We start from the raw sequence: 26,631 nt of genomic DNA, 5'->3' as shown, positions 1-26,631 counted from the left end.
CTACCAGGTCATTCATAATGCTCTTTTAAATCACTCAGTTATTAATGAAATCAATCATTATGGTAGGGCTTGAAATAAAGATTATTGTACTATTTGGATAATTTGAAATTTGCATTCGAACTTAAGTAAAACCAATTGAAAGTAGTTCAAAAGCTAGTAGTTCAGGAGCCACAAGCCATTCTTTTGGTTTTTGCATTCTCTGTGTTATGTTTAGTAAGAGCCTTCAACAAGTCCAATCCTTCAAGCTTGAATATTAATGGCATTAGAACAACTGACATCATTGTTCAATAAGGTTTTGTGTTGACTAACTAATGTCTTTTTCAATTATGATTGATTGTGTGGATTGGTTTTGAACCACTGCATTGGTGACCTGCTTTAAACAAATTGGGTGGTTGAGAAAAAGATGGGTTAAATCTTCATTATTTATTTAATTACCCACTCGGATATTAAACCTCAAAACTTTAAAAAGAGGGTAAGATTGTTAATGGTTGAATTGACAGAAAGCAGTGAGATACGTAGTAAGCTTGAAATGGCTGTGGACAAACAACGAAGGTTTAAAGATAACCGCTTCCATAAAAAAACGCATACGGTGTAATAAAACATCTTAATGAAATAGTAATTATATTTCTTTATTTACACATTCATAAATCATAATGATTATAATGGATCGCTCATATATATATATATATAGATGATAATGATAACGATAATTGAGATTTATTAAAATTAAATATGATCTATTGAATTTGAAAAGGGTGAGAGACTATAAATTCTTTAAAATTTTATTTTTATACTTAGAAAACATTAAAAAAATATCTTACCTATACACACACACACACACACACATGAAATGAAAGCACAAGAAACCCTGCAATACTTTTCCACATTTTATGGATGGTAAATCAGGGAATTGAAGAGAGTTGAACCTATGATCAACAACAACTAGCAACAATATCAAAGAACTTTACGTTTGACTCTAGACCACTTGAACTAACCTTTGGAGCTATTTAATTACTATAGATGTGTATGTGTTTATTTATTTCTCAATGGAATATTTTTATATTTCGTATAAAGAATATACATATTTTGATCTTCTAAGAATTATTTAGACAATAAAACTTGAAGTCATTATAATAAATATTTATTATGAGCTCATTAGTTAGGTGCAAGAATTTAATCCATGTGAAGAAGATAACACCACATGAATTAAACTTAATTGACTTTAAAGTAGATTTTAATCCATTTATGCACAACTCAAAATATTTTAAACTATACCCAATTTTATCTATAAAATAACACTGTACTTTTTACCATTAAATCTAACCTCTCTAAATTATTTTTAATATAATATATCTCAAAATGCTTTAAACTATGCCCAATTTTATCGATAAAAATGAACTTTATTTTTTACCATTAAATCTAACCTCTTTAAATTATTTTTTAATATAATATAATGTTAAGTTGATCACCTTTACACCTGGTAGCTAATTCGCGAAATTAGCCCTAGGTAACCATTCCAAATTGATTTATCAACTTAAGAAAGCATAGAGTACCCCTAGTAAGGTTTTGATTTTGTTGATTAAATGAGAAAGCTTTTAATTTTGCTGTAATGTTTTCATTTTCTTTATTAAATGAGAAAGCCCTTAATTTTGTTGGGATGTTGATGGTGGCGCAAACTACCGTAGATCTTGAATAATGGTATTAGGGCAAAAGAATAGCGGCAAGATTAATCATTGCAAATTAATAATATGCATCGCCTTACATATCTAAATCTCAAAAGCGAGGGAAGAGAAAAAATAGGGGACGTTTCCACCCGGTCGCAAGTGCAATCGCCATGGCCGAAGAAAGAGCGCGCTCACAAATTAGCAGACAGCAAATTGCTGCAATTTGAAGTTAGCGAACAACAAATTTCTGCAATTTGAAGGTAGCATCAGGAGGAGGATTTACTTCACAACGTTGTTATTTATATATGTGTTTTTTGGGAGGAGAGGATCATGGCTCCTTCTGTTGAAGAGAGGATAGCCGAGTTAGGGAAGAGCCTTGCTAATACTTCACTAAAAAAGGATACTCTTCTCAAGCTATTAAAGGTACCTTCGCCTCAATCTTCTTCTTCCACTCAATTCTTTGATATATGTTTTCTTCCTTAATTGTGTGTCTGTGCAAGAGAAAAAATGCCCTAGCATCCATTGACCAATTCGATTCACTTTCTTAAATAAAACATTAATCATATATTCTTCCCTTCGCTATCGGATGGACAAGCCCAGTACGCTAGCTCCTAGGCTTTTCAATGATTCAACGTATATATCGGTATTTGATAAGATTGGAAATATTTCAACATGGCTCCACCAATTGAATGTTTTCACCACCATGATATTGCTTGCACGGCCTGACATCTGCGTCATTACAATTATTGATGCCGCGGCCATCTCAGACAGTTCCACACTACCATGGAAGACTTCCCTAAGTTTACAAAAATATACTGTAATTACTATTACCACCTGCAGGGGACCGTAAAAAAGAACCCCTGAGTGGACACCAATCTGCCGGATTTATAGTTTTGTTTCACAGTTTAAGTCGTTCTTCTTAATTTTTTTTCCTCTAAGAAAACGAATAAACGCGGTCTAGTTAATCTTGGAACTCTAAGCTAGAAATTTGCATACGATGAGAACTGAAATTATACTGAGTTGGTGAAGCGATTGCTCTGCACCACTTGGACAAACAAATTCAAATTCCTCCTGAAACCAATCCACAGACTTAATCAACAATTCCAAGATGAAACATAGGAAAATATGATGTCAAAATGGATAACGACTTTGTATTTACGTGTCATTCTCTTCCACAAAATTAACAATTGCAAGATGAAACATATGAAAATATGATGTCAAAATGGATGACGAATTTATTTACATGGCATTCTCTTCCCTCTTTATAGCATGGGTTCCATCTTCAATGCACTGAAATTAACGACATCTTAGATGACAAACATCTTGGTGAACTAGGTTCAAACTTTGGGCTTGATGCCCTAGAAGTTATAAGCTCAAGTGTTCCCCGAACATAATAATAAGAATAATTGCACTCCCTTGTACCTTCCACCCGCAACTCCATTATATTTCTACACAGAACATCAACATAGCTAAGTGATCCCTTTAATGCAAGACGTGTTTACTCTTCAATGATGCTATGGAGGCACATTCTCACCATTGGACATATCTTACTTTTATTTTGAGGATTACTGTTTCATAGATGGGTGGATTCTATATAGATAGATAGGAAGGTATATATATACATATATATATCTCTCTCTCTATATATATATATATATATATATCTGAGGATGCTTTTCCCCATTCATGGATGGCATGCTCTGTAAACCTGTCAGCATAGACTAGTGCACCTTACCCAAAGGGATATGAATATGCTCAGTAAACCTGTCAGCATAGACTAGTGCACATTACCCAAGGGTATATGAATTGGGCACTTGCTGGCAGGGAACTATCCAAATGCCTGGCAGCACTGGTGACAATAGGCTGACCTAACCCTTTGGGCTACACACACACATATTTTCCCAAGGAAAAAAATTGTACAGTCATTTTGAGTTAAAAAAAAATATGCATTTTGTAAATGTTCGAAGCATTTAGACATAGGAAATCAGTTCTTCTCTCAATCAGAGCAAAAAAAAAATCACCAGCATTAGGATCCCTGAACAAACACTGCTGATCATATCACCTGTATGTTACCTCATCCATATATGTCTGAAATTCTGAATAGCACTACATCACAGCAAAAAAGATTATACAAATCATAAACATTCCGAAAACTGCATGGATTGGAAAGAAGATTCATCAAAGAAGACAGTGCGAAACTTCTATCTGAAAATGGACATGTTTATAGGATGCCACTGCTTAGAATATAGCTTCTTCATTGGAGATCTGTTTCTCATCTGAATAACTGCTGCAACAGGAGGAAATAGATAAAGAGGCTCAAATGATGTTCCTGGATAGTAACACCATACTTGTTTTCAAACCCTGACCCTGTATCTTCAGCCAGCCGAAGCCCTTCTTTTGACAGGGGATCTACATCCCTGTTAATCTCTCTGTATAATGAGCAAAGAAAACTGAGTTAAATTTTGTCAATGGGTTTTTAATTTCATCAAAATTTGGATTTAAAACCAAGTTTCCCATTCCGCTTTTCCCAGTCATCCAATCGATAACAATCGGAGAGCCCCCAAAACCTTAATTTTTGCAATTCTCTGCAATTGTCTTATGAGCTGCCAGCTTTAGGAGACTTTTTAATGCAAGAAGTTCAGCAAAATTGTAAATCCCAATGCTGTTAGACTTGGACTCTTTTAAGATTCTTTTCACCTGTGACCCAGAAATGTTAGAAAATGAGTACCAAGTACAAGTGTTCCTAAGGCTTGGTGTCTAGCTTAGGAAAGAGTGTCCTAATGTGACCCCCTTTACTTAACTGTATGAGAAATAAAGTTAAAGTGAGTTTATAAGTCAGAAAGTGACTTTAAGAGAATAAAGTCATAAAGTGACTTTATAAATGCTATGAAAGTGCATGAAATGGGCAAGGTGGGTTTCCAATTGTCATAATCAACTCCATTCTTGAGAGGAAAGCCCTCAAGACATGCCACAAAATGCCTCAGTTGTCAAAACCCCGCTTTGGGTGCCCCATGTCATCTTCAAGGGGGCCAGAAGTATGACGTGGCACAATCTCTCTCTAGCATTGGGGCTCCAAGTGGTAGTGCAAGTCCTCCCTTGTCAGCCTAGGGATGACCATCATCTTTAGGATTCTGGATCAAGTCATGGCTATAAAACAGTGTCAACGCCAGCCTAGGGGCATGCTGGGTCCACTAGGTACATCATCAAGAATCATTAACACCAAGCCAAAGGAGCTTAATGTTTCAGCATCTGGGGTTGCTTTGAGGTGTCAATCAATTGCTGGAATCATCAAAGTGCCCAACGCTTTGCTTTGGAGGGGCAATGCTGCATTTGCAAGGTCATCACTACTCTTCGGAAGTGTGTTATGGCCTTGGCATCATGTGTAGTGTAGGCATTGAGTGTGTGCCCTCAAGGCCTTTGTTGTTCTATGAAGAACTACCTAGAAAAACCATCTCAAACTCAAGCGAAAGTTACCAATCATTATAGACTATGACGATGCATCATACTGGACCATACTTAATTGTAAAGGGCATAATAACACTTCTAGCTGGGATCACCTTCAAATATCTAACTAGAGAAAGTTCCACAAAAGTGTTCCATACCTTGTACACAGACTCGTCAGACAACAATTCGATATCATGTGTTTCCACTCCCTCTAATATCATCGATAACCTCTCCCCCAATTACAACCCGTCCCCCAACGCAGATAGCTTGGACACGTAATCGATGAAGATCGTTACCCTCTCCCCAAATTTGACCAATATTAGCCCCTCAATTATCTTCACTTCCCTCTCCGCAAATTCGCCCATTATTGATAAACCAGCCCCATCAGCATCCCGTCCCTCTCCTCAAATTCACCCATTATTAATATACCATCCCTCAACAACTACTCATCCCCCAATACATTCGAGCTTTCCTCCAAATCGTTAGATATTAAGGAACCCTTTACCCCTGCAAATATCGTAAATAATGATCCCTCAAATATTAATACCAACCGCTCCTCAAAAATGAAGGTGGTAAATATCTCTTCACATGCGCTTACAAATGATGAAATTGAAGTTCTTAATAAGGCCCTGGGTTCTCTATCGCCCCAAAGTGGTTTCCCTCTGAAAGCATCATATGTAGTGTGGAAGATAGCATCCAGGGATTAGGCGATGTGGATAAAGAAATGATTTGACAAGATTGCGCTATCATCATGAGGAAAGCCAAACCTTCAAAATCTAATCTAAATCATGAGTTATTAACGACTCTCAAAAACTTGAGGAATAATGATAATCTTGTTATTTTAAAATCTGATAAAGGGGGGGCCACGGTAATTATGGACAAGGAGGATTACAACTCTAAAATGAGGGATCACCTCTTTAGCAGTGGTAGTTACAATAAGCTACAACAAAATCCTATTTCTCGCATTATTAAGGACGTGAAGAAGGCTATTAAGGAATCTAACCTAGATGATCATCTAAAAAAGAAATTAAACCCCGTGCAATGAGATCACCCCAAGGATCTATGGTCTCCCAAAAATCCACAAAGAAGGTATCCCCTTGAGACCCATCATTAATACCATTGGCTCTTCCACATATATGCTCGCGAAATATGTAACCAACATCCTCAAACCTCTTGTTGGTAACACATATTCCATCATTAAGGATTCTAAGCATTTTCTTGATCTCATCAAAGATGACAAATGTCCCCATTGATTTAATTGTGAGCTTTGATGTTGTCTCATTATTTACCAAGATCCCCCTTAATGAAGCGATAGAGTTTGTCAAAGGTGTTACTGATCCCCAACCTGCAAGATTTGCTGAAATCTGCCTTAGGTCAACATTTTTTAGTTTCCAAGGAGAATTCTTTGAAAAAACCACTGGTGTGGCCATGGGCTCCCCTTTATCCCCCATTGTCGCCAATCTTTACATGGAGATGTTTGAGAAGAAGGCCATCAACACCTACCCTTTAAAACCAAAAAGATGGAAGAGGTATGTGGATGACACTAATGTTAATTGGCCCCATGGCAAATCAGAACTAGATAAATTCTTGGAGCACCTAAATGGAATTTCCAATGATATCAAATTTACCATGGAGCTTGAGGATAATAATACCATTCCCTTTCTTGATGTACTCCTCACAAGGAAAGAAGATGGAAGCATAGGTCATCATGTGTATAGAAAGAAAACACACACTGACAACTATCTTCATGCCGATTCTCACCATCATCCTGCTCAGAAAATGGGGATCCTCAATACACTCATCACTAGAGCCTCTAGATTATCTGTAATGAGCATTTCCACCAAGAAATCAACCACCTTTAAAGAATTTTTCTTGATATTGGCTATAATTACAAGGACATTAACAGAGCAATCAGAAGAGCCAAAAGGAGCTCCCCTTCCCCTAATTCTTCCCCCCCCTAAAGGTAAAGCATTTCTCCCTTACATTGTGGTACCACTGACAAAATTGCCAAGGTTCTCAAAAGAAATGGCATTGTTACATCTTTCAAACTCTTGGAAACCATCCATCAAAAGATGAGATCTGTTAAGGACAAAGTTGGCCAATTTCAGTTCAAAGGAGTTTACAAAATTAACCATTCTTGTGGAAAGTGCTACATCGGGGAGACCGGTCTTTCATTCAAAATAAGACTCAAAGAACATGGGGCTGAAATAAAGAAAGGATTCACTCCTATGCCCTTGCTGAACACTCTTCCAATACTAAACACCATTTATGCCTTGAGGATACAAAAATCATCACAAGAGAAGAACACTATTTCAAGCACAAGTTTAGAGAAGCTCTGGAAATCATTAAGCATCCCAACAACCTAAATAGGGATGGGGGTATTGAAGTCAGCAATAGTTGGACTCCTTCACTTTCTCGCATCTAACCTTTCGATCTTCATGCTTCTTCCTCCTTAAACCTTTTTCTCCCTTCCCTTTTGGACTTTTCCTTCTACTCTCTCTTTTTCCCTTTATTGATCCGTCTTCTTTACTTATTCTCCTATATTCCCCTCCCTTTTGTTTATTTATAATAATTTTTTTTCCTTTTTTACTTTATTCTTCTATTATCCTTCTTTTTATATTTATATTTATATTTATTTATTTTATGTTTTTATTTAATTCTTTATTCTTCTTTTCTTTTATTCTTTTATTTTTATTTTATTTGATTCTATTTTCTTTATCTATTCAATTTGCATTTTCTTATTCATAATTGATTTATTATTGCTATCTGTCTCTAATTATTGATTCCATTTATTATTTTTTGATTTCTTTTATTTCATTTTATTATTGTATTTTACTTCACTTAATTTAATATTTTTATTCCTTTGGTTTTTGTTTCTATATTTGTTTTCCAAGGAAAAAAGAGCAATTTTCATTAAATAACTTAAGAAAATTACATGTTGTATCTTCAACATGTATGAGATGCAGTCTCTTATGAACAGAACAATCATTGTTCATTACAATATTTACAGATATCAACATAAAATTGCATAAAGTAAATAAGCAGTATTAACATAATCCATAAGGAGTCCATATAACTGAGTAAAGACAAAAAGCAAAAAACCAAGGAATGATCATGAGGATCATTCCGAAAGATTTCCATCCAGCTCGATGAATGGACGATGGAAAAACTGGAAAATGCACCATCTCTAAATTCCTAAATTATCCATTGCCCCTTGTTCAGTTGCGCGGCCTCTTTGGAAAGACGATCAACGATCTCATTCCTTTCCCTGTATATGTGAGAGCATACAATAAAATCAAATTGTGATTTTAGAGTGATGACATCATCCAGTGAATCCCTGAGTGTGTGCAAGTGACAATGATATGCATCGTTGATCCAATTTATAACAAGCTGTGAATCCCCAAAAATCTGTATCCTGTGACAATTTTGTTCTAGTGCAAAATGTAGAAGGTGTCTTAAACTGTTTAGCTCAACAAAATTATTTGTGCCCCTCCCTAGCCCCACTTTGATTATGAAAGAAAGGTGCTCATTTATGTGGAGAACAACGCCCCCCCCACACAGCCCACAGCTTGTGCTGAGCCATCAAAATAAGCCCAAGGAGAGCTTTTATCAATAATTTTAGGTGTGATGACTAGAGTATGCTGACAATCAGGATTGTCGAGTATCAGGTTGTAGTTGGAAGCAATATTGTTACAGGTGATAGACCAGTTGATTTGAGCATTTTGAAAGATATGGCGGTTCCTATTTAACCAAATGCCCCACAAACAATCAGAGGGAGATTCCTTTCTCTTTGAGAGGGAGCCTTGGACCACCAATGAAGCCATGCTTCCTCAATGTTTTGACCCTCCCATTTTTTCTTCATGTTGAGGGAGTTGATAATGGAGGACCAAACTTGAGCGGTAACTGAATAGTGGAGAAATAAATGGTCCATATCCTCGGCTTCGGTATGGCAAAGGCAACATCTGGAGGGACCTTGGAAAGCCCGTTTCATAAGGTTTAATTCTGTTGGAACCTTGTTCGAGAGGATACACCACATGAACAACCGCAATTTATAAGGAGATTTTAGTTTCCAAAGGTGGTGCCACCACCAACAAATAATTCCCATATCCTGTCCGTTCATAAGGGTTGCATATCCATCTTTTGGGGAATACCGACCATGAGGAGTAGGGGTCCAAATGATCTCATCCTCTCGCTCTGATAATCTGATGTTAGCTTCCTCCAACGCACCAATGAAACGGTGCTAGACTCTACTCCATCTATCTGAAATACCCAGGATCCTATAGTCCAGCCATTGTTGCGGAGCCCAGGGAGGATGCCCAACCTCGGCAATTTGAGCAATCTAGGTGATAACGGTCCCTGAAAGAAATTGTCTCAAAGCCCTCAGAAGAATATGAGCATTGCCACATCCAAACCAGGCATCAGTGCCTATTCTAACTTGTTCGCCATTTCCAATACTCCACACCAAGCCATCCTTGATTATACTTAAAGATTAGGTAATGGCCTTCCAGATGTTGGAAGCATCGGGTAACGGTTGACAAGGTTTGCGAATCCAATCAATTATTGAAAGGGGGTGAATATACTTACAGTAGACCACCTCTTTCCCGAGGCTGTTAGATTTGATAATTTGCCAGCCCATCTTGGCCACTAGAGCCTTTGCAAAAAGATGGAGATCCTTTATTCCCCATCCACCCCATGTTTTTTGCTTTCCAATCCTGTCCCAGCGGACCCAAGCAAAAGTCCGCCCCACATTTTGTCCTCGCTATAGGAATCTACAACAAATCTGTTGTATCCTATTGAAAATACCTTTAGGAATCCAGGCAAGAGTCATCCAGTAAACTGGAATGGCCTCCAACACCGATTTAATCAAAGTAAGCTTGCCAGCTCTTGAGAGCCATCGTTGCTGCCAGATGTTTATGCGGCTTTCAATTTTTGCAATAAGCCAAGACCAGTCGGCTATGCGATACCCATTTGGCTTCAGCCTAAACCCAAGATATTTAAGGCCAGAATCCAACTCTTGTCTTATGAAAGCAAATTGATGTAACGCACACCTTTCCTCATTTTGAAGGCACGACACAAAAATGATGGTGGATTTGTCATAATTAGGCTTCATACTTGTAGCTTTACAAAACAATAATGGAATGTTCTTGAAACAAGAGGAATCACAGAAAGAACCATTTAAAAAAATAAGAACATCGTCTACAAACAATAGATGAGAGAGAGATGTCATGTCTGATATCAGGACTCCCTCCAAAGCTCCAACAGAGCGAGCATTTTTTATCAATCTGCTTAAACCTTCCATGATCAACAAGAAAAGCAGGGGGGATAGAGGGCATCCCTGTCTCAGACCACGTTCAGCATGAAAAAAACTAGAAGTAGCCCCATTGATGAGAATACTATAGGAAGTGGAAGAGAAACAACACATGATCCAATTAATGAAGGAATGAGGGAAGCCGATATGAGTGAGGATGAGATGCAGATAGGACGAGCTAGCCCGATCAAAGGCTTTGGAAAGGTCAATCTTGAGGATGATGGACTTTTTGTTCTGTTTCTTGATCGAGTGGAGGCCTTCCTGAGCGGTCCCAATGGCTTCATGGATCTGACGGTGGCTGAGGAAAGCAAACTGCTCCTTGGAAATCATCCTGGATAAGATTGGTTTTACACGAAAGGCAATGATTTTGGATATAATTTTGTAGATGCAGTTGCAGAGGGATATGGGTCGATAGTCGTCAAAGGTAAGGGGTTTGTCAACTTTTGGGATGAGGGCTAGGAAGGTCGAGTTAAACCCCTCGTACATTCTACCTGTAATTTTGCATTCCTCAATGGCCAAGAGAAGATCCGGCCCTATGAGCTCAATAAAAGTGCTGTAGAATTCCATGGGCCACCCGTCTGACCCCGGGCTTTTGTCCCTATTGAAACATTTCAGTGCTGCTTCCAATTTCCCCAATGAAACAGGCTCGTTTAAAGCCTCCACTTCTTCCTTCTCAACAAATCTAGGGAGAACCTTAGCGATGCAGAGGATCTCGGGGAGGGTGGCATCCCTAGGCGCCTTGAAAATATGTGAAAAATAAAGCATTCCTATATCAACAAGCTAATTAAAAGTACTAGCCTCCCTACTCGAGTTATCTTGCAGTTTGCAGATGGTATTGATGGACTTTCTCCTCTGGCATATTGTTGAAAGAACTTGGAGTTATCATCCCTCGCCTTTAGCCAAATCGCTCTGCTTTTTAAGCGCCAAGTCTCCTCTTTCTGTCTCAATAATCTAATCTTTTCCGTTTCCAGTTTGATTAATTGTTCCTTTGACTCAGCGGTTGCATAACTAGAAAGCCCTATGTTTTCCAATTGTTTGAGGACCCCTTCAATCCTTTTAAGCTCTACCTCATCCTTTTGCTGCTTGATCCTTGCCCAGATGATGGTTTTCAATTTTAATCGGGTCAAGTTGTTTGCAATTACTTCGGTTGGGGAGGATTGGTTATCAGGGCTACAGTGAGTCCAATTTTCTCTTACTAATTTGTGAAACTCTGCTTCAGTAAGCCAAGTCGAATTGAACTTAAAAGGCGAATGGGGTTTATGGTTGGCATCTCGAATCTCCAAGAAAATTAGGGAATGGTCTGATAGCCCCCCAGATCCCACCCATTGACGAATGCGATCCAGTCTGGCTAACAGAGGAGCCCTTATGAGGAAACGATCCAGTCTTCTGGCCAAAGCATCCTCCCTAGTCCTTCTATTCCTCCAAGTCGGCAATAGCTTTGCCGTTTCAATGTTCAGGAGGTCATGAGAATCCATCAAAACTTCAAAGTAGGCCGTTAAGGGGTTAGTCTGGGCCCTGTTACCCCAGGATTTCGCCAACCCTAAAGAGAAATTTAGATCACCTCCAATGATCAAATTTTCAGATTGCATGAAATCAACTTCCAGGAGTCTTTCCCAGAATAACTCCCTGTTATGGCAAGGCCCATAGATGTTGATGAGCCTGAGGGGAATGTTGATGTCTGCTAAGGTGATATTAGCGTCGAGGTAACCCTCCCCTCCCCAAACATTATCCAATCTTATCGATCTTTTGTTATACCTTAGGGCACAACCTCCCGATCGCCCTCTTAGAGTCTTACATCCAAAAATGAAAAACCAAATCCGAAAGATTTTTCGTGAGCACGTTGTTTAAAGAGCTCCCTTCCCCCAGAGTTTCTTGTAGAAAAATTACATCCAAACGCTTCGAATAGCATAACCTTTTTAGCGCCAGTTTTTTGTCTGGGATGGCCAAACCCCTGCAATTGAAAGAGAGGCACTTCATGGGGTAACCTTTGCAGGGTTTCCCTTTGCTCTAAGGACCCGATCAATGGGAGACTGAATGCCCGAAGCCACCTCAATGCCAGCCCGCCTGATGGCTTTGGATAAGTGGGATTGTCTGCCCCTGGGGGGCTTCGAGGGTAAGGATGGGAGGGGGTCCTCATCTAGGTTGAAGGAAGAGGTCTATGAAATAGGTAAGGATCGCAGGTTGTAGCAGTGAGAACCACTAGAGCTAGGGTTGCCTCTGGGAGCCAGAGGAGGGGCGTCCTGAATAATGGTCGGGGAGGAGCTGAGGGGCGGAGGAGGAGCTGATACCACAAGACAATTTAAGGAACATAGTTTGCTAACCCTAGTGCCCAGACCCGAAATAAACACAGAAGCAGATGCAATACCAGATAACAGACAATCATGAGAAAACAGAGGAGAGGGAGGAAGAGTACCCGAAAAAGGAGCAGATTCTCTTGAGTGTGATTTGGTGGTAGGAGTCGTAGAGGTCCCAAAGTCCATCCGTGAAGGCGACACCCTGAAACGACCCGACTCGGCACAGGGACACTAGGAAGGTCCACCGGAGAAGAAACCTCCACCTCCGTCATTTGGGTGCTTGCCAATACCAGAGACCTCGGGGGATCTCACTGTTTCCCAAAAAGCAGAGGGCAATCTTTGTACAAGTGACCAACCTTGTGGCACCGCCTACAACGAAAGGGGATGCCCTCATAGTCTAAGATCTGCCACCTGGTGATCTCGCCCATCTGTAGCCGGTAGCTCTCCACCAGTCCTTCCTAGGTGTCTAAGTGCACCAGAATTCTAGCAATTGCCATGCAGCCTGTATCCTGGTAAGATCTGTCATGGTCCAGGTATACTCCCATGTCATCACCAATGCACCGAAAAATGTCCTTTGCCTAGAATTGGAGAGGGAGTCCAGGGAGACGCACCCAAATTGATCTCGCTCCCATGTTTTCCTTCTCTGGGTCAAACAACGATGACCAATGTTTGAGCAGGACTGGTGTCATTTCTATGTGCCAGTACTGAATCAAGACCCAATCCACCGGTTTTGGTTGTGAAAACATGAGGGCGAACCAACCCCTTGACATTGTGATGATGGCAGGGAGCTGCTCCATCAGGTTCCCCCAAACCTCTGGAGTCCATTCTTTTAATCGTGTCGAGGTGTAATTTCGGCCACAAACACTACCCACTAGAACTGTGCTCTCCATCAGCGCAACTTGGGCCATGCTTATGCCTGCCCTGAAAACAAGAAGCCAACTGATCTGAATTTGAAACTACTTGTAAATTGTTTGCAAGGTATTCAATTCAGAATTATACATGTTTAAAAGATTGCCATGTCTTGCAGAAAGAAAACAAATGAAATTTTCAGCTGTTCATGATCCATTTAAGCATAGCAGATTTATTTCCTTTTACTGTTTAACACACTAAAACGAATTTGTTCTGCAAAATAATTCAACCACAGATGCAAAAGAAGTTGATAAAGCAGTTCACCCCTCCTGGGCTACGTTTGCTGGGTCCAAAGCTCCCAAATGGGCTTGTCCTTGTTTTCATTAAATGCTTAAATTGAAAATACAGTTGAATAGAAGCATCTACAGGGGAAATAGATGGTGAAAATGGATTTAGAACACTTGAATCCTTCAGGATTGACTATTGGATCACCTCCAATGGATACCTGCAACCCTATACAGTCTTCACAATACTGGGCCCTGGTGGCTCTTAGAACTTTCACGGCTCCAAAACCTCTGCAAATGACCTCAGATGGCTGTAAGACCTGCACCAATGGCTTCAGAAGGTCGAAAATACCCAAAATCAAAAAAAAATTCGTCCAAAACCGCCTTTCCTAGCCAAAGTTATGGCCATTTAATGATCCCCTCCAGTTTAGCCTAAAAGAACTCCAGCTAACTTTAGTTAACTACAGATAACTCCGCCAATTATGGCAGGTCCGCCAAATTTGGCGGTCCGCCAAGAATCCCGCCAGAATAACCGTAATGGTTTGCTGGAATTGCAGTTATGTTAACTATCATGTGAACAATCGGCGGTTTAATCTCGGAGTTTGTGCCATGCCTTTTAATTAACAGTTAATAGAATTGAGCGTTAACCCACATTGTCCGCCAAATTTAATGTGACCACGTATTTACACATAACCGTTATGTGCTGGCGGGTTATGGATTAGGCCTGTGGTTTCGGCCTGAGGTCACATGTAGGGGGCTGGCCCCCTTCGGCCCCCACCAAAGACTCTTGCAAATTTTTTAAACATTTTCCGCCACTCCATTACACATGCGATGCTTGTGGCGCATTGGTAAAGCGCTTGGCTGGTGGGGAAGAGGTTGCGGGTTCAAACCACGCTTCAACCAAAAATTTTGATAATGTGCACATACCTTGTTGACGTCATCTTGGGCCACGTGGCAGCCTGTGATTGGTTGCAGAAAAGGAATATTCCCTGGAATATTCTAAGGAATATTCTATGGAATATTCTTTTTTTATTTTTTTTTTCAAAAATTCCAAATTCCAATGTTACTAAGAAATTCTTCTTTTTGCCATAACTTCCTGATACGGCGACCGTTTTTCGAACCGTTCGCGGCGCCGGAATCAGGAGGACGAGCACTTTCCAGTCGTTCCACTTTGAACCAGTTCTGAGCACTTTGAATTTTGAGCATTTTACGACACTTAGGACATGAGCACCTGATCACGCCTCCCCATTGGGAAGCTTTTGGACCCCAAAAGCCTTCAACTACCTGTTAAAGAGGTGAGGGTACAACTCCCTCACTCTGTCCACCTCCATCCACTTTGCCTTGTTCGGTTTGCTGCCTTTGAAACCAACCCGAACATAATCTACACTGCCCCTCCTTGAAGTGCGTGTCCTTCTGTCAAGGATTGTATCTTCTTTCAGCTCATCTAAGAATTCTGGCGAGAAATCTTCTATAGATGGCAACTGAACAGCACTTTCATGATCAGCAATCAAAGGAGGTTCATACAAACGTAAGTTCTCCACATTGACAACTGAATACATTTGCATGTAGGAAGGCAAATCTAATTGAAAAGCATTATTTCCAACCTTCTTGAGGATTTTGAATGGACCATAACGAATAGGCTTCAGCTTTTTACCTTCTCCTTGCATCCTTTCCTTACTAATATACAGCCATACCTCATCCCCTTCTTGAAACTTGTGATCGACTCTATGCTTGTCGTGTCTTTCCTTGTACTTGCCTTGATTCTTCTCAAGCTGTTCTTGAATTTGCTGATGTATTTGCTGAATTCTTTCAATGAATGAACGAGCTTTGTCAATATCACTATGTCCCTCAATGGCGACATCTTTCTCAAGAATGAAATCAAGAGGTGATTTTGGCAAGTAACCAAAACAAGCTTCAAACGGTGAGGTGTTTGTGGAAGAGTGCTTGGCACGGTTGTAAGCATGCTGTATGTAGTGCAAATGTTCATCCCAAAGCTTGGGATGCTTGCTGCAATAACCTCTCAAGAGGTGCACAATGGTTCTGTTCACAACTTCGGTTTGTCCATCTGTTTGCGGATGGAAAGCAGTACTTTTCTTCAACTTTGTGTCCATCATCTCCCATAGGTTGGACCAAAAATTCCCACAAATCTGGAATCCCTGTCACTAATAATGGAAGTAGGCAAACCAAAGTGAATCCATACATGATGAAAAAATAATTCAACAGTTTGTTCAGGAGTTATAGTTTTCTTACAAGGCATAAGTATACACATTTTGCTGAAACGATCAACTACTACATTTAAATAATCATGCTGCTTTCTAGATTTTGGCAAACCTCCTACAAAATCCATAGAGATGCTCTCCCATGGTCTAGAAGGTACCGGCAAAGGAGTATACAAACCAAGCTTCCTATTGCTAGGCTTGCTTGTAGCACATAATGAACATCCTCTTATGAACCTTGAAACAGAATCTACCATGCGAGGCCAATAGCAATACCTTTGTAGATGTGCAACTGTTTTGCTCACACCAAAATGGCCAGCAATAAGAGAAGAATGAGCTTCTCTTATGACATTTATTCTCTCCCCCTGTGGTATACACAACTTTCCCAAATGAAACAACAAATTGTTATGCATGTGATAGTCATTTTCCTCTACATGATTCCCTTTACTCAAGTTAGCATACACATCTTTAAAGTCATCATCAGATGCATATTGTTCTATGTAACTATCATGTACAATGGAATCATTCTTAAGTAAAGTAACAGCACCAATAATAGGCCTTGAAAGCATATCAACAACCTTATTCAAAGTACCTTTCTTGTACCTTATTACCAAATGGAACTGTTGCAAGAAGCCCATCCATCTGAAGTGTCGTGACTGTTGTAACTTGCTTTGTGATTGCAAGTACTGTAAGGGCTGATGGTCGGTATGTATAACAGTTTCTTTGCCCATCAAATAGTGTTTCCACTTTTTGACGCTTTGTACCAACGCATACAATTCCTTATCATATGTAGGATAATTTACAACAACACCATTAAAAGTTTCAGAATGAAAAGCAATAGGCTTACCATGCTGTAGAAGAACTGCACCCATAGCATAATCACTAGCATCAGTTTATATCTCAAATGGCTGTCTCAAATCCGGTAATGCAAGGACTGGAGCTGAACTAATCTTCTCTTTCAAAGATTCGAAAGCTTTTTGCTGCTTGCCTCCCCATTGGAAAGCATGCTTCACACTTGTCACTGCATGCATAGGAGCTGCTATAGAAGAGAAGTTAGAGATAAACTTCCTCCAATATTGAGCTGCACCCAAAAAACTTCTTACCTCTGTTATGGATTTGGGAGTAGGCCACTTCACAATAGCCTCAATCTTAGCAGGATCAATTCTCAAAGCACCTCCTCCTATTATGTGTCCCAAATAAACCAAAGAAGTCTTTCCAAATTCACACTTTGACATTTTAAGAAATAACTGATTCTTCTTCAAAACATCAAGTACTTTCCTAACATGCATGACATGATCTTCTCTAGACTTGCTGAAAATTAAAATGTCATCTAAGTAGACAATAACGAAATCATCAAGAAAAGGACGCAAGACATCATCCATTACCCGCATGAAAGTTGCAGGTGCATTGCACAAACCAAACGGCATCACAAGCCACTCAAAGAGTCCTTGTTTGGTTTTAAAGGCTGTCTTCCAAATGTCACTTTCTTCAATTCTTACTTGATGATATCCACTGCGCAAGTCTAGCTTAGTGAAATATCGAGCATCTTTCAGCTGATCTAGCAAATCATCTATCCTTGGGAGTGGGTAACGATTCTTTACCGTTATCTTGTTCAAGGCCCTGAAATCAACACACATATGCCAAGTGCCATCTTTCTTTGGAATCAATACAATCGGTGACCCACATGGCGAAGTACTTGGCCTTATGAAACCCTTGTCCAACAAGTCCTTGATTTGCTTCTTTATTTCAGCATTCTCCATAATAGACATGCGGTACATGCCAATGTTTGGAAGAGGACAATCTGGATGCAAATGGATTTCATGCTGAATCTCCCTCTTAGGAGGCAAACCTGTTGGCTCCTGAAACATCTCATGATATGCATCAACTAAATCATATAGATCTGATTTAAGTTTTGGATCACAATTGTCAAATGACTCATGATTCACATCAACCTTGGGCTTAATCATAAGAAGAACAAAATTCTTACTTGAATTGACCAGCCTTTTTACCTGTCCCGCATTCACCATCGCTATATTTGTCTTCTTGCGATGAGCTCTAACAATGAACTCCTTGCCATCTTTGAAAAGATAATATTTGTTTTCATGGCGATGAAAGATAGCTTTCCTGTCAAACAAGTAAGGACTTCCCAAAACAATTCCTGCTATATCAAAAGGTACCACATCAAGTTCAACTGTGTCAATAAAATGTGCAGTAATTGCAAAGCGCAATGTGCACTTTCTTGAAACTTGTAAATTTGCATCCTTGCAAATCCATCCAAGTGGATATGGCTTCGGATGTGGAACGGTCTCAAGTTTAAGCTGCTTGACCAAGTCCTCTGATATAAGGTTTGCTTGTGACCCTCTATCAAAAAGTGTGTCAATTTTAGTATGTTTTGAAATCACCCTCACATGAAACAGTTCAATTCTTTCTTCCTCATTAGGAGCTTGTACATGGCAGTTTGAGGTACTAGTGCTGGCTTGAGTTTCAATTTCTTTTCCCTTCAAGTTTTTCAAACCCATGGCTGCAATTTTGGTTTCATCACCTGAATCTTCCCCTAAATCCTGTGGTGTAGATGTAGTAGCAGCAGTTTTCTGTTTCCCTTTGGATTTGTTAGATTGAGTCTTTTTTCAGGATGTAATTTCCAACAGTTTTTCTCCTCATGGCCTGGTTTAGAACAGTGTTTACAGATTACTTTCTCACTCTCCTGTTTGACAGATGCATTCTTTTTGCCCTTTCCCTTGGAGGTTTTCTCTTTGTTTTTCCCCTTGGGGGGCTTGTTTCTACCCTCTTCAAATGTGTTTTTTCCCCTTGCCTCTAAATGGGTAGCTTGGACACAAACCTCGTCGAGGCTAGTAGGGTTAAACATCAAGATGGTGTGTCTAAGGTAGCTATGCAAGCCACCAATGTATTTCAGCAAGGTTTCCTGGGTCTGTAAATCTACCCCTAACAAGAGAGCTCTTCTCCTGAATTCTTGGGTGTAGTCTTGGACACTCTGACCCTTAAGTTGTTTGAAATTTTGCCAATTCATAATGGCTTTCTGCATGTGAATAAGAGGATAAAACTGTTTTTTAATGGCTAACAGAAATTCAGGCCATGTTAAGGTAACCTTACCAAATTTCTTGATCTCCTCTTTAGTCTTGGCCTCCCACCAGACCAATGCTGCTCCATCCATTCTCAAAGAAGCCAACTGAATCTTTGTGGCATCATCATGCATATTCTGGATCCTCAAGTAAACTTCCAACTGCCTAATCTAGTTGTCAAGCTTTTCTGCATTCACTTCACCATTAAACATAGGTAATTCGAATTTTACATCAAGCTTCAAAAAAGGACTTTTTCCAGAGGATCTATGCTTATGCACAGAAGAAGAAGACGAGGATGAAGAGGAAGAAGGTGATGATGGGGGTGGTGGATCACCATTTCCTCCATGTCCTTTCTTGGAATGATCATCATCCTTCTTACCTCCTGAAGAGCCCTCTCCTTCATGTGGATGTTTGGACCCTTCTCCAGCCAATTTCTCATTTCTTTCTTGGTACAATATCCTCACCATTTCAGTGAGGTCTAAGAAAGCCTTTTTGAAGACTTTTTCTTCTTCTCTTGGATCTGTCTCTGTAGGAATTTCTCCTTCATGTTCAGACATCCTTGAAGCTTCTGCTGAGACTCTTGAGGGTGAAATTGAAGGTGGAGGTGATGGCTCTCTGGCCTTTTTTGACTGAGGATTCTCTCGTTCTCTAGTCAACTGTCCTTCCCCTCTTTTAAGTTTGAACCTGGTAAGCATCAATACTTTGCAAGACAGTTAGAAGATCTTTGCACAAAACCCTGAGCTCTGATACCAACTTGATCTGAATTTGAAACTACTTGTAAATTGTTTGCAAGGTATTCAATTCAGAATTATACATGTTTAAAAGATTTCCATGTCTTGCAGAAAGAAAACAAATGAAATTTTCAGCTGTTCATGATCCATTTAAGCATAGCAGATTTATTTCCTTTTACTGTTTAACACACTAAAACGAATTTGTTTTGCAAAATAATTCAACCACAGATGCCAAAGAAGTTGATAAAGCAGTTCACCCCTCCTGGGCTACGTCTGCTGGGTCCAAAGCTCCCAAATGGGCTTGTCCTTGTTTTCATTAAATGCTCAAATTGAAAATACAGCTGAATAGAAGCATCTACAGGAGAAATAGATGGTGAAAATGGATTCAGAACACTTGAATCCTTCAGGATTGACTATTGGATCACCTCCAATGGATACCTGCAACCCTATACAGTCTTCACAATACTGGGCCCTGGTGGCTCCTAGAACTTTCATGGCTCCAAAACCTCTGCAAATGACCTCAAATGGCTGTAAGACCTGCACCAATGGCTTCAGAAGGTCGAAAATACCCAAAATCAAAAAAAAATTCGTCCAAAACTGGCTTTCCTAGCCAAAGTTATGGCCATTTAATGATCCCCTCCAGTTTAGCCTAAAAGAACTCCAGCTAACTTTAGTTAACTACAGATAACTCCGCCAATTATGGCGGTCCGCCAAGAATCTCGCCAGAATAACCGTAATGGTTTGCTGGAACTACAGTTATGTTAACTATCATGTGAACAATCGGCGGTTTAATCTCGGAGTTTGTGCCATGCCTTTTAATTAACAGTTAATAGAACTGAGCGTTAACCCACATTTTCCGCCAAATTTAATGTGACCACGTATTTACACATAACCGTTATGTGCTGGCGGGTTATGGATTAGGCCTGTGGTTCCGGCCTGAGGTCACGTGTAGGGGGCTGGCCCCCTTCGGCCCCCACCAAAGACTCTTGCAAATTTTTTAAACATTTTCCGCCACTCCATTACACATGCGATGCTTGTGGCGCATTGGTAAAGCGCTTCGCTGGTGGGGAAGAGGTTGCGGGTTCAAACCACGCTTCAACCAAAAATTTTGATAATGCGCACCTTGCTGACGTCATCCTGGGCCACGTGGCAGCCTCTGATTGGTTGCAGAAAAGGAATATTCCCTGGAATATTCTGTAGAATATTTTATGGAATATTCTTTTTTTATTTTTTTTTCAAAAATTCCAAATTCCAATGTTACTGAGAAATTCTTCTTTTTGCCATAACTTCCTGATACGGCGACCGTTTTTCGAACCGTTCGCGGCGCCGGAATCAGGAGGACGAGCACTTTCCAGTCGTTCCACTTTGAACCAGTTCTGAGCACTTTGAATTTTGAGCATTTTACGACACTTAGGACATGAGCACCTGATCACCAACCACGTTCCCGAATCTTTGATAGCTTTGATCTTCCCCCCCTAGGTTTGTTTTGTGGGCTTAAGGGCTCCTGTGCTCCTTCTGCTTGAGGGTTTTCATCCGAGTCCGAGCCCCTGTGTTCTTCCCTATGTTCTGTCTGGAGATGCCGTCGAAGAAACCGAGGAGTGAGTGTTTGAGGTAGAAGCAGGGTGGGTAAAACCATCTTGAGCAGTCCCAAGAGCTCTGTAGGAATGAGGCGAAAAACCCCACAACTTCGGTGTCGTTCCACAAACCCTCACTGTAGTCACACCCGAGCAGCCCTGAAAAGCTTCGGTAGTCTCCTGAGCATGTGCCCAAGTCTGCAGTTTTGAAGGTGACGGGATAGTAAGAAAAGGCGAGTTAGAACTCTCACCCAGACATAACAGGCCTTCTGACACGCGGCTGCCGGTTAAGAGAAACCTAACCCTTGGAGGGTTACCTCCATGTCTTCCATTAACGAGGATAGTTCAACAACTTGCACATCCGGTAGAAGGGTTGTTTCCGGTTCCTTCCCCACACCCGACGTGTGTTTATCTTCTACCTAGATATCCGATGGGGCCAAGGTGTCGGAGGAATAATCAAGTAGATCCACATCCATGCATAAACTCAATGCCGTTTAGATGAGCTGGTTGCTGTTCCGAGAATCTCGAGCGAAACCCTCGATAGTCACTGACCCCAGGTGAAGTCTCCAAATCTCCCGTAGTTCGACAGCCATATACTATTCCTATCCGCCGCGTCCATCATAGACAAACCTTAACTGCTGCGAAGAGTCCAAACGGAAACCCCACGAAAAAGTCGGGTCGTTCCCCAACCTCTGACTGTGAAAACAATGGTAAATAACCCCGGGGAGAAAGGGTATAAGTTAATAGGTCTCTTTTTGTCTAATAACATGTGCCGACCGTGTCCCAAGCCCAAGAGCAGGTGGAGAAAACAATAAAATCATTGGTAATGAAAACACAAAACGCCCATGAAATGCACAAAAACGTTCATGGTTAGAATATCGCCGTGGTAGCCTCTGTCACGGGACCAGAACCTACAATAAACCAGAAAACCCTAGCCCCCCTTCGAAACCCTCCAACTCCATTTTTGTAGCCTTCAGTTGGTCATTGATCTCTCTAGGTACGTCTTGATAATTACTTGTGAATATGTTGGCTTCTTTTACTTATTTGTTATATTATCTTTCATCAAGCAATTACCAAATTATGTGTGCATGAAGATCACAAAAAGACAACATACAAGATGTAGGCACTCTGCCAGGGCAAAACCCCTATCTAGGCTAAAACCCAGTCAAAATCTCTTCCTTCAACAGTTTTCCTTGAGACTCTTCAACCTAGACATAGACCTCCTCCGCACTAAGCCAACCTTTCCTTCTTCGATCCAACCTTCGACCTAGTAGCAGCAACACGTCGACCCTAGCAACTTTGACTTGGCAGCTTCGAGCACCAACAGGCAGCAGCAACATATTCGACTTTGACAAGGAGACTTAGCCCACATGAGAGAGAGAGAGATACCAAAACTTCGATTTTGTCCTTCCCTTCCTTCTTGACCAAACTCGCACTCCTTTTAGCCTCCTTCTTCACCTTTGCACTTTTCCCAGCTTCCAGCTTCAGATATCGAACTATGTGTGAGAGAGTGAGATGCTCCAAATGAATTCGAACTACCTTGTATATATAGCCTTCCAATGAGGTTGAATTACCTTCCTTGAGGCTGACTTGGTGTGGAGGTTACATAATTCATCTTTGACTCAAAAATAATTCTTTTTACATCGTTCGAAAGCCCAAGAAGGGTCTCATAAAATATACAATGACTCTAATGACTCTTTATTAATCCTAGGAGTCCACAATGGGGACTTTGACTAATAAAATGATGACCCAAGCATGGAACCCATATTTTAATAAGTCATTGCAACAATAATAAAAATTCTTTTGACAAACACATTTTATGAAGACCGAACCTAGTTACATTTTTCAACATGTTTGATGAAGAAGAACACTAAACAACCTAAGTAAAAGAAGATCCTAATCTAAAGAAGTAAAAAGCACTCATAAGTAGTTACTAATAGAAGAGAAATCGCTTAATCTCTATGCCCTAGATTTCTCAACAAACTAGAGCATATGATTGTTTCTTAGTAATAGTATATCTAACCTCGACATCCCGCACGGATTTTCTCACGAAGGAAATGGGTTTCTCATTTCCTTCATCTTCCTTTTGCTTAAGGATTCCTGCTATTGTGTCTTTAGATGCAAAGGAGTAAATGATGAAGTCTTTAGAGTAGTTAGGACTTATTAGGATAAGGGTAGTTGTTATTCGTTCGTTAATTTATTCAAAAGATTTGACCTTCTTGTTATCCCATACAAAGGAGGCATCCCTTTTTAAAAGATCATTCATTGGTTTGACAATTTTAGCGAAATTTGGAACAAATCTTCTTATAAAGTTTATCTTACCAAAGAAAGATCTCAAAGCTTTTTTATCTTTAGGAGTCACTATAGCTCTAATGGCTCCTATCCTTTTAGGGTCAATGCTAATTTCTTCTTTTGAGACAACATGCCCTAATAACTTTCCTTGGCCAACACCAAGTATCGACTTCTTAGGATGCAACGATATTCTAAATTTTCTGCATCTCGTAAAAACCTTCATAAGATGTTGGTAATGGTCTTCCATTTCCTTAGAGGCCATAGTTAAATCATCTTGATATATTTCCTTTGTCTTTCTAACGAGATCTGTGAAAATAAAATCCATGGCTCTTTGGAAAGTTGATCCAACATTTAACAAACCGAATGACATTCTTAGATATTTATACGTTCCCCATGGAGTAATGAATGCAATTTTTAATTGATATTCTTCTTTTACTACCACTCGGTTGCACCCATAAAACCCATTAGGAAAAGGGTAACTGTCCTTGAGCATGCTTGATTCCTTCATCATCCTTTTGCATAAGGATTCTTGCTATTGTGTCTTCAACTGCAAAGGAGTAGATGATGAAGTTTTTAGAGTAGTTATAACTTATTAGGATAGGGGCAGTTGTTATTCAAGAAAGATTTGATCCTCTTGTTATCCCATACAAAGGTGGCATCGTTTTTTAAGAGATCATTCATTGGTTTGACTATTTTAGCAAAATTTGGAATTCTTATAAAGTTTATCTGACCAAAGAAAGATCTTAATGGTTTTTATTTTTATTTTTATTTTTAGGAGGCCCTATAGCTCTAATGGCTTCTATCCTTTCAGCGTCAATGCTAATTCTTTCTTTTGAGACAACATGCCCTAATAACTTTCCTTGGTCAACACCAAATATCGACTTCTTAGGATTCAACGATATTCGATTTTTTCTACATCTCTCAAAAACCTTCCTAAGATGTCGGCAATGGTCTTTCCTTTCTTTAGAGGCCATTGTCAAATCATCTTGATATATTTCCATTATCTTTCCAATGAGATCCCTGAAAGCAAAAACCATGGCTTTTTGGAAAGTTGGCCTAACATTTTGTTGGCACCTAATCTTCATGATTGGGTGAATTTATGTAAAGAATTAAATTAGGAATGTGAATAGTCATCGGGAGATGAACTGAACAGTCTCTCCCTATTGTATATAACAAAGACCTACCTAATGGAATAATATGAATCAGTTTTTCTGCCTAATGGAGTTACTGCCTGGCCTGACATGGTATCAGAGCCAGCTCCTTTTTTAGCTCTCATGCTCCTTGTAACTCCTCTGTCTGTCTGCCATATTCCTTTTATAAAACCTGCGCCTTGCTCTTCTGAAGCGCTGTCCTGTCCAGCGCTGCCCTTACTGTCCTGAAAGAAGCGCTGTACGTTAATTTTTTTTTTGTGAATGTTCTGACATTGTATCCTCGCCGATTTGAACGCTGCTCTGATATGGTATTGGAAACCGCCCATTTTTACTACACCTCATCTTTTGAACGCTGTTCTGACATTATTGAACGCTGGTTCTGACTTGTTTTAGTCACACCATTCCATTGAACGCTGCTCTGATATGACAGTCCATTGACAACGCTGTGTGTTCTAATATTCTTTCATACATGTGAACGCTGTTTATTGAAATCAGAGGAGACTACCATCTCAAACGTGATCCAAACCCTGGTTTACGCACAGTCCCATTCAGGGGAGTCTTCCATGTAACAATTGAGTCCGATTCTCTTGATGAATTGACATTGCTAATATCTGTTGGGTCCCTATAATACTAGTGATTACCCCATTACTATTGTAGTTGTAACCCTTATTAATATTGTTGTGCCCCTATTATCCCCATATTGTTATTACTGTGCCCCATAGAATCCCTCTATGGTTATTTTTGTGGCTTTATATTATTATTGTTAGGTCAGCTGGGTTATATTGTGACTCTTTAGACTCTTATATATAGAAAGGAGGTTTTGTCATTTGAATCATCGAAGAATTGTTCATTTATGTAATGTAAAGGAGGTTGCCCCCTCGAAGACGCTGAATTCTAAGGCGTTGATCTATCTTTTTCTTGAGCTGGTTTCATAACATTTGGTATCAGAGCTTTGGATTCTAGGGTTTCGCTGCTCCAAACAGGTCATCGTGGCATTTTCGCTATAACTTTTTTTTCTGCGACGTTTCAGAAGTTGCAAAAAAAACCCATTTGAGAAGAAATCGTGTTGAACCTCGGGTCCGAATTTCAGAGCTTTTCGCGCTATATTTGCGGAGATATGATCTGAGGAAGTTGGTCTTTTTGCAGACTCTTGAATTACATTCCAAACAGGTGACCTGGGGAAAAGCGTCATAACTGTCTCTCTGGGGATCGGACTGAAATTTCGTAACAAGGTACAGAAAGAGGATGGACTGTAGTTTTTTGTATGCATTTTTCAGATCCAAAGGTCGAAAAAGTGACTCGTGGCACGTCGTACAAGTTCGCTCTACTGAGCTAGTCTATAATCAAGTCACTGTGGGAGATTTCGCATAACTCTTCTTTGGAGAATCCAATTTGGGTCAGACTTGTGGCATTGGAAAGAGGACACAGAGGGCTACTGCAGGTCACAAATTCAGATCTAGATGATTGGAAAGTACAGAGATACATCAGAGGCAATATCGAGCTCCTACAAAGTGAAAAAAGGTGTGTAGATTTTCTTAAGTTTTTGCTTAAGCTTGGTTTGAAAATTTATTTTGAAGGAATTCAAAGGGCATAGTAGAGCATTATTATCGGTAACTGATGCCCCAAGGAAAGAAAATGCAAACACCTAGTAAGGAACCTGAAAGCTCTAGCATGACTCATGAAAAAGAGGAAGAAATGCAACATGATATATCAAAATTACAAGACCAAGTGCAACAACTGTCCC

At 40.0% G+C, this 26,631-nt stretch overlaps 1 protein-coding gene across 2 annotated transcripts in view; it reads left to right on the top strand.

The window, feature by feature from the left end:
* Positions 1-1,728: 1,728 nt before the first annotated feature.
* LOC149180285 (sister chromatid cohesion protein PDS5 homolog A-like) overlaps positions 1,729-26,631 on the top strand; it is a 170,300-nt gene continuing 145,397 nt past the window's right edge. For both annotated transcript variants that reach the window (XM_089415997.1, XM_089415998.1), the window contains exon 1: positions 1,729-2,087. In XM_089415997.1, coding sequence (XP_089272123.1) covers positions 1,995-2,087 — 93 coding nt within the window. In that variant the 5' untranslated portion in view covers positions 1,729-1,994. The remainder of the gene's footprint in view (positions 2,088-26,631) is intronic.

The sequence above is a fragment of the Pinus tabuliformis genome, chromosome 3_2, assembly GCF_031772625.1.
Source record: "Pinus tabuliformis cultivar Carrire ecotype Pingquan chromosome 3_2, CPIR1, whole genome shotgun sequence".
Classification (NCBI taxonomy): Eukaryota; Viridiplantae; Streptophyta; class Pinopsida; order Pinales; family Pinaceae; genus Pinus; species Pinus tabuliformis.
The sequence above is the reverse complement of the archived record's forward strand: the minus strand, read 5'-3'. Positions and strand labels throughout refer to the sequence as shown.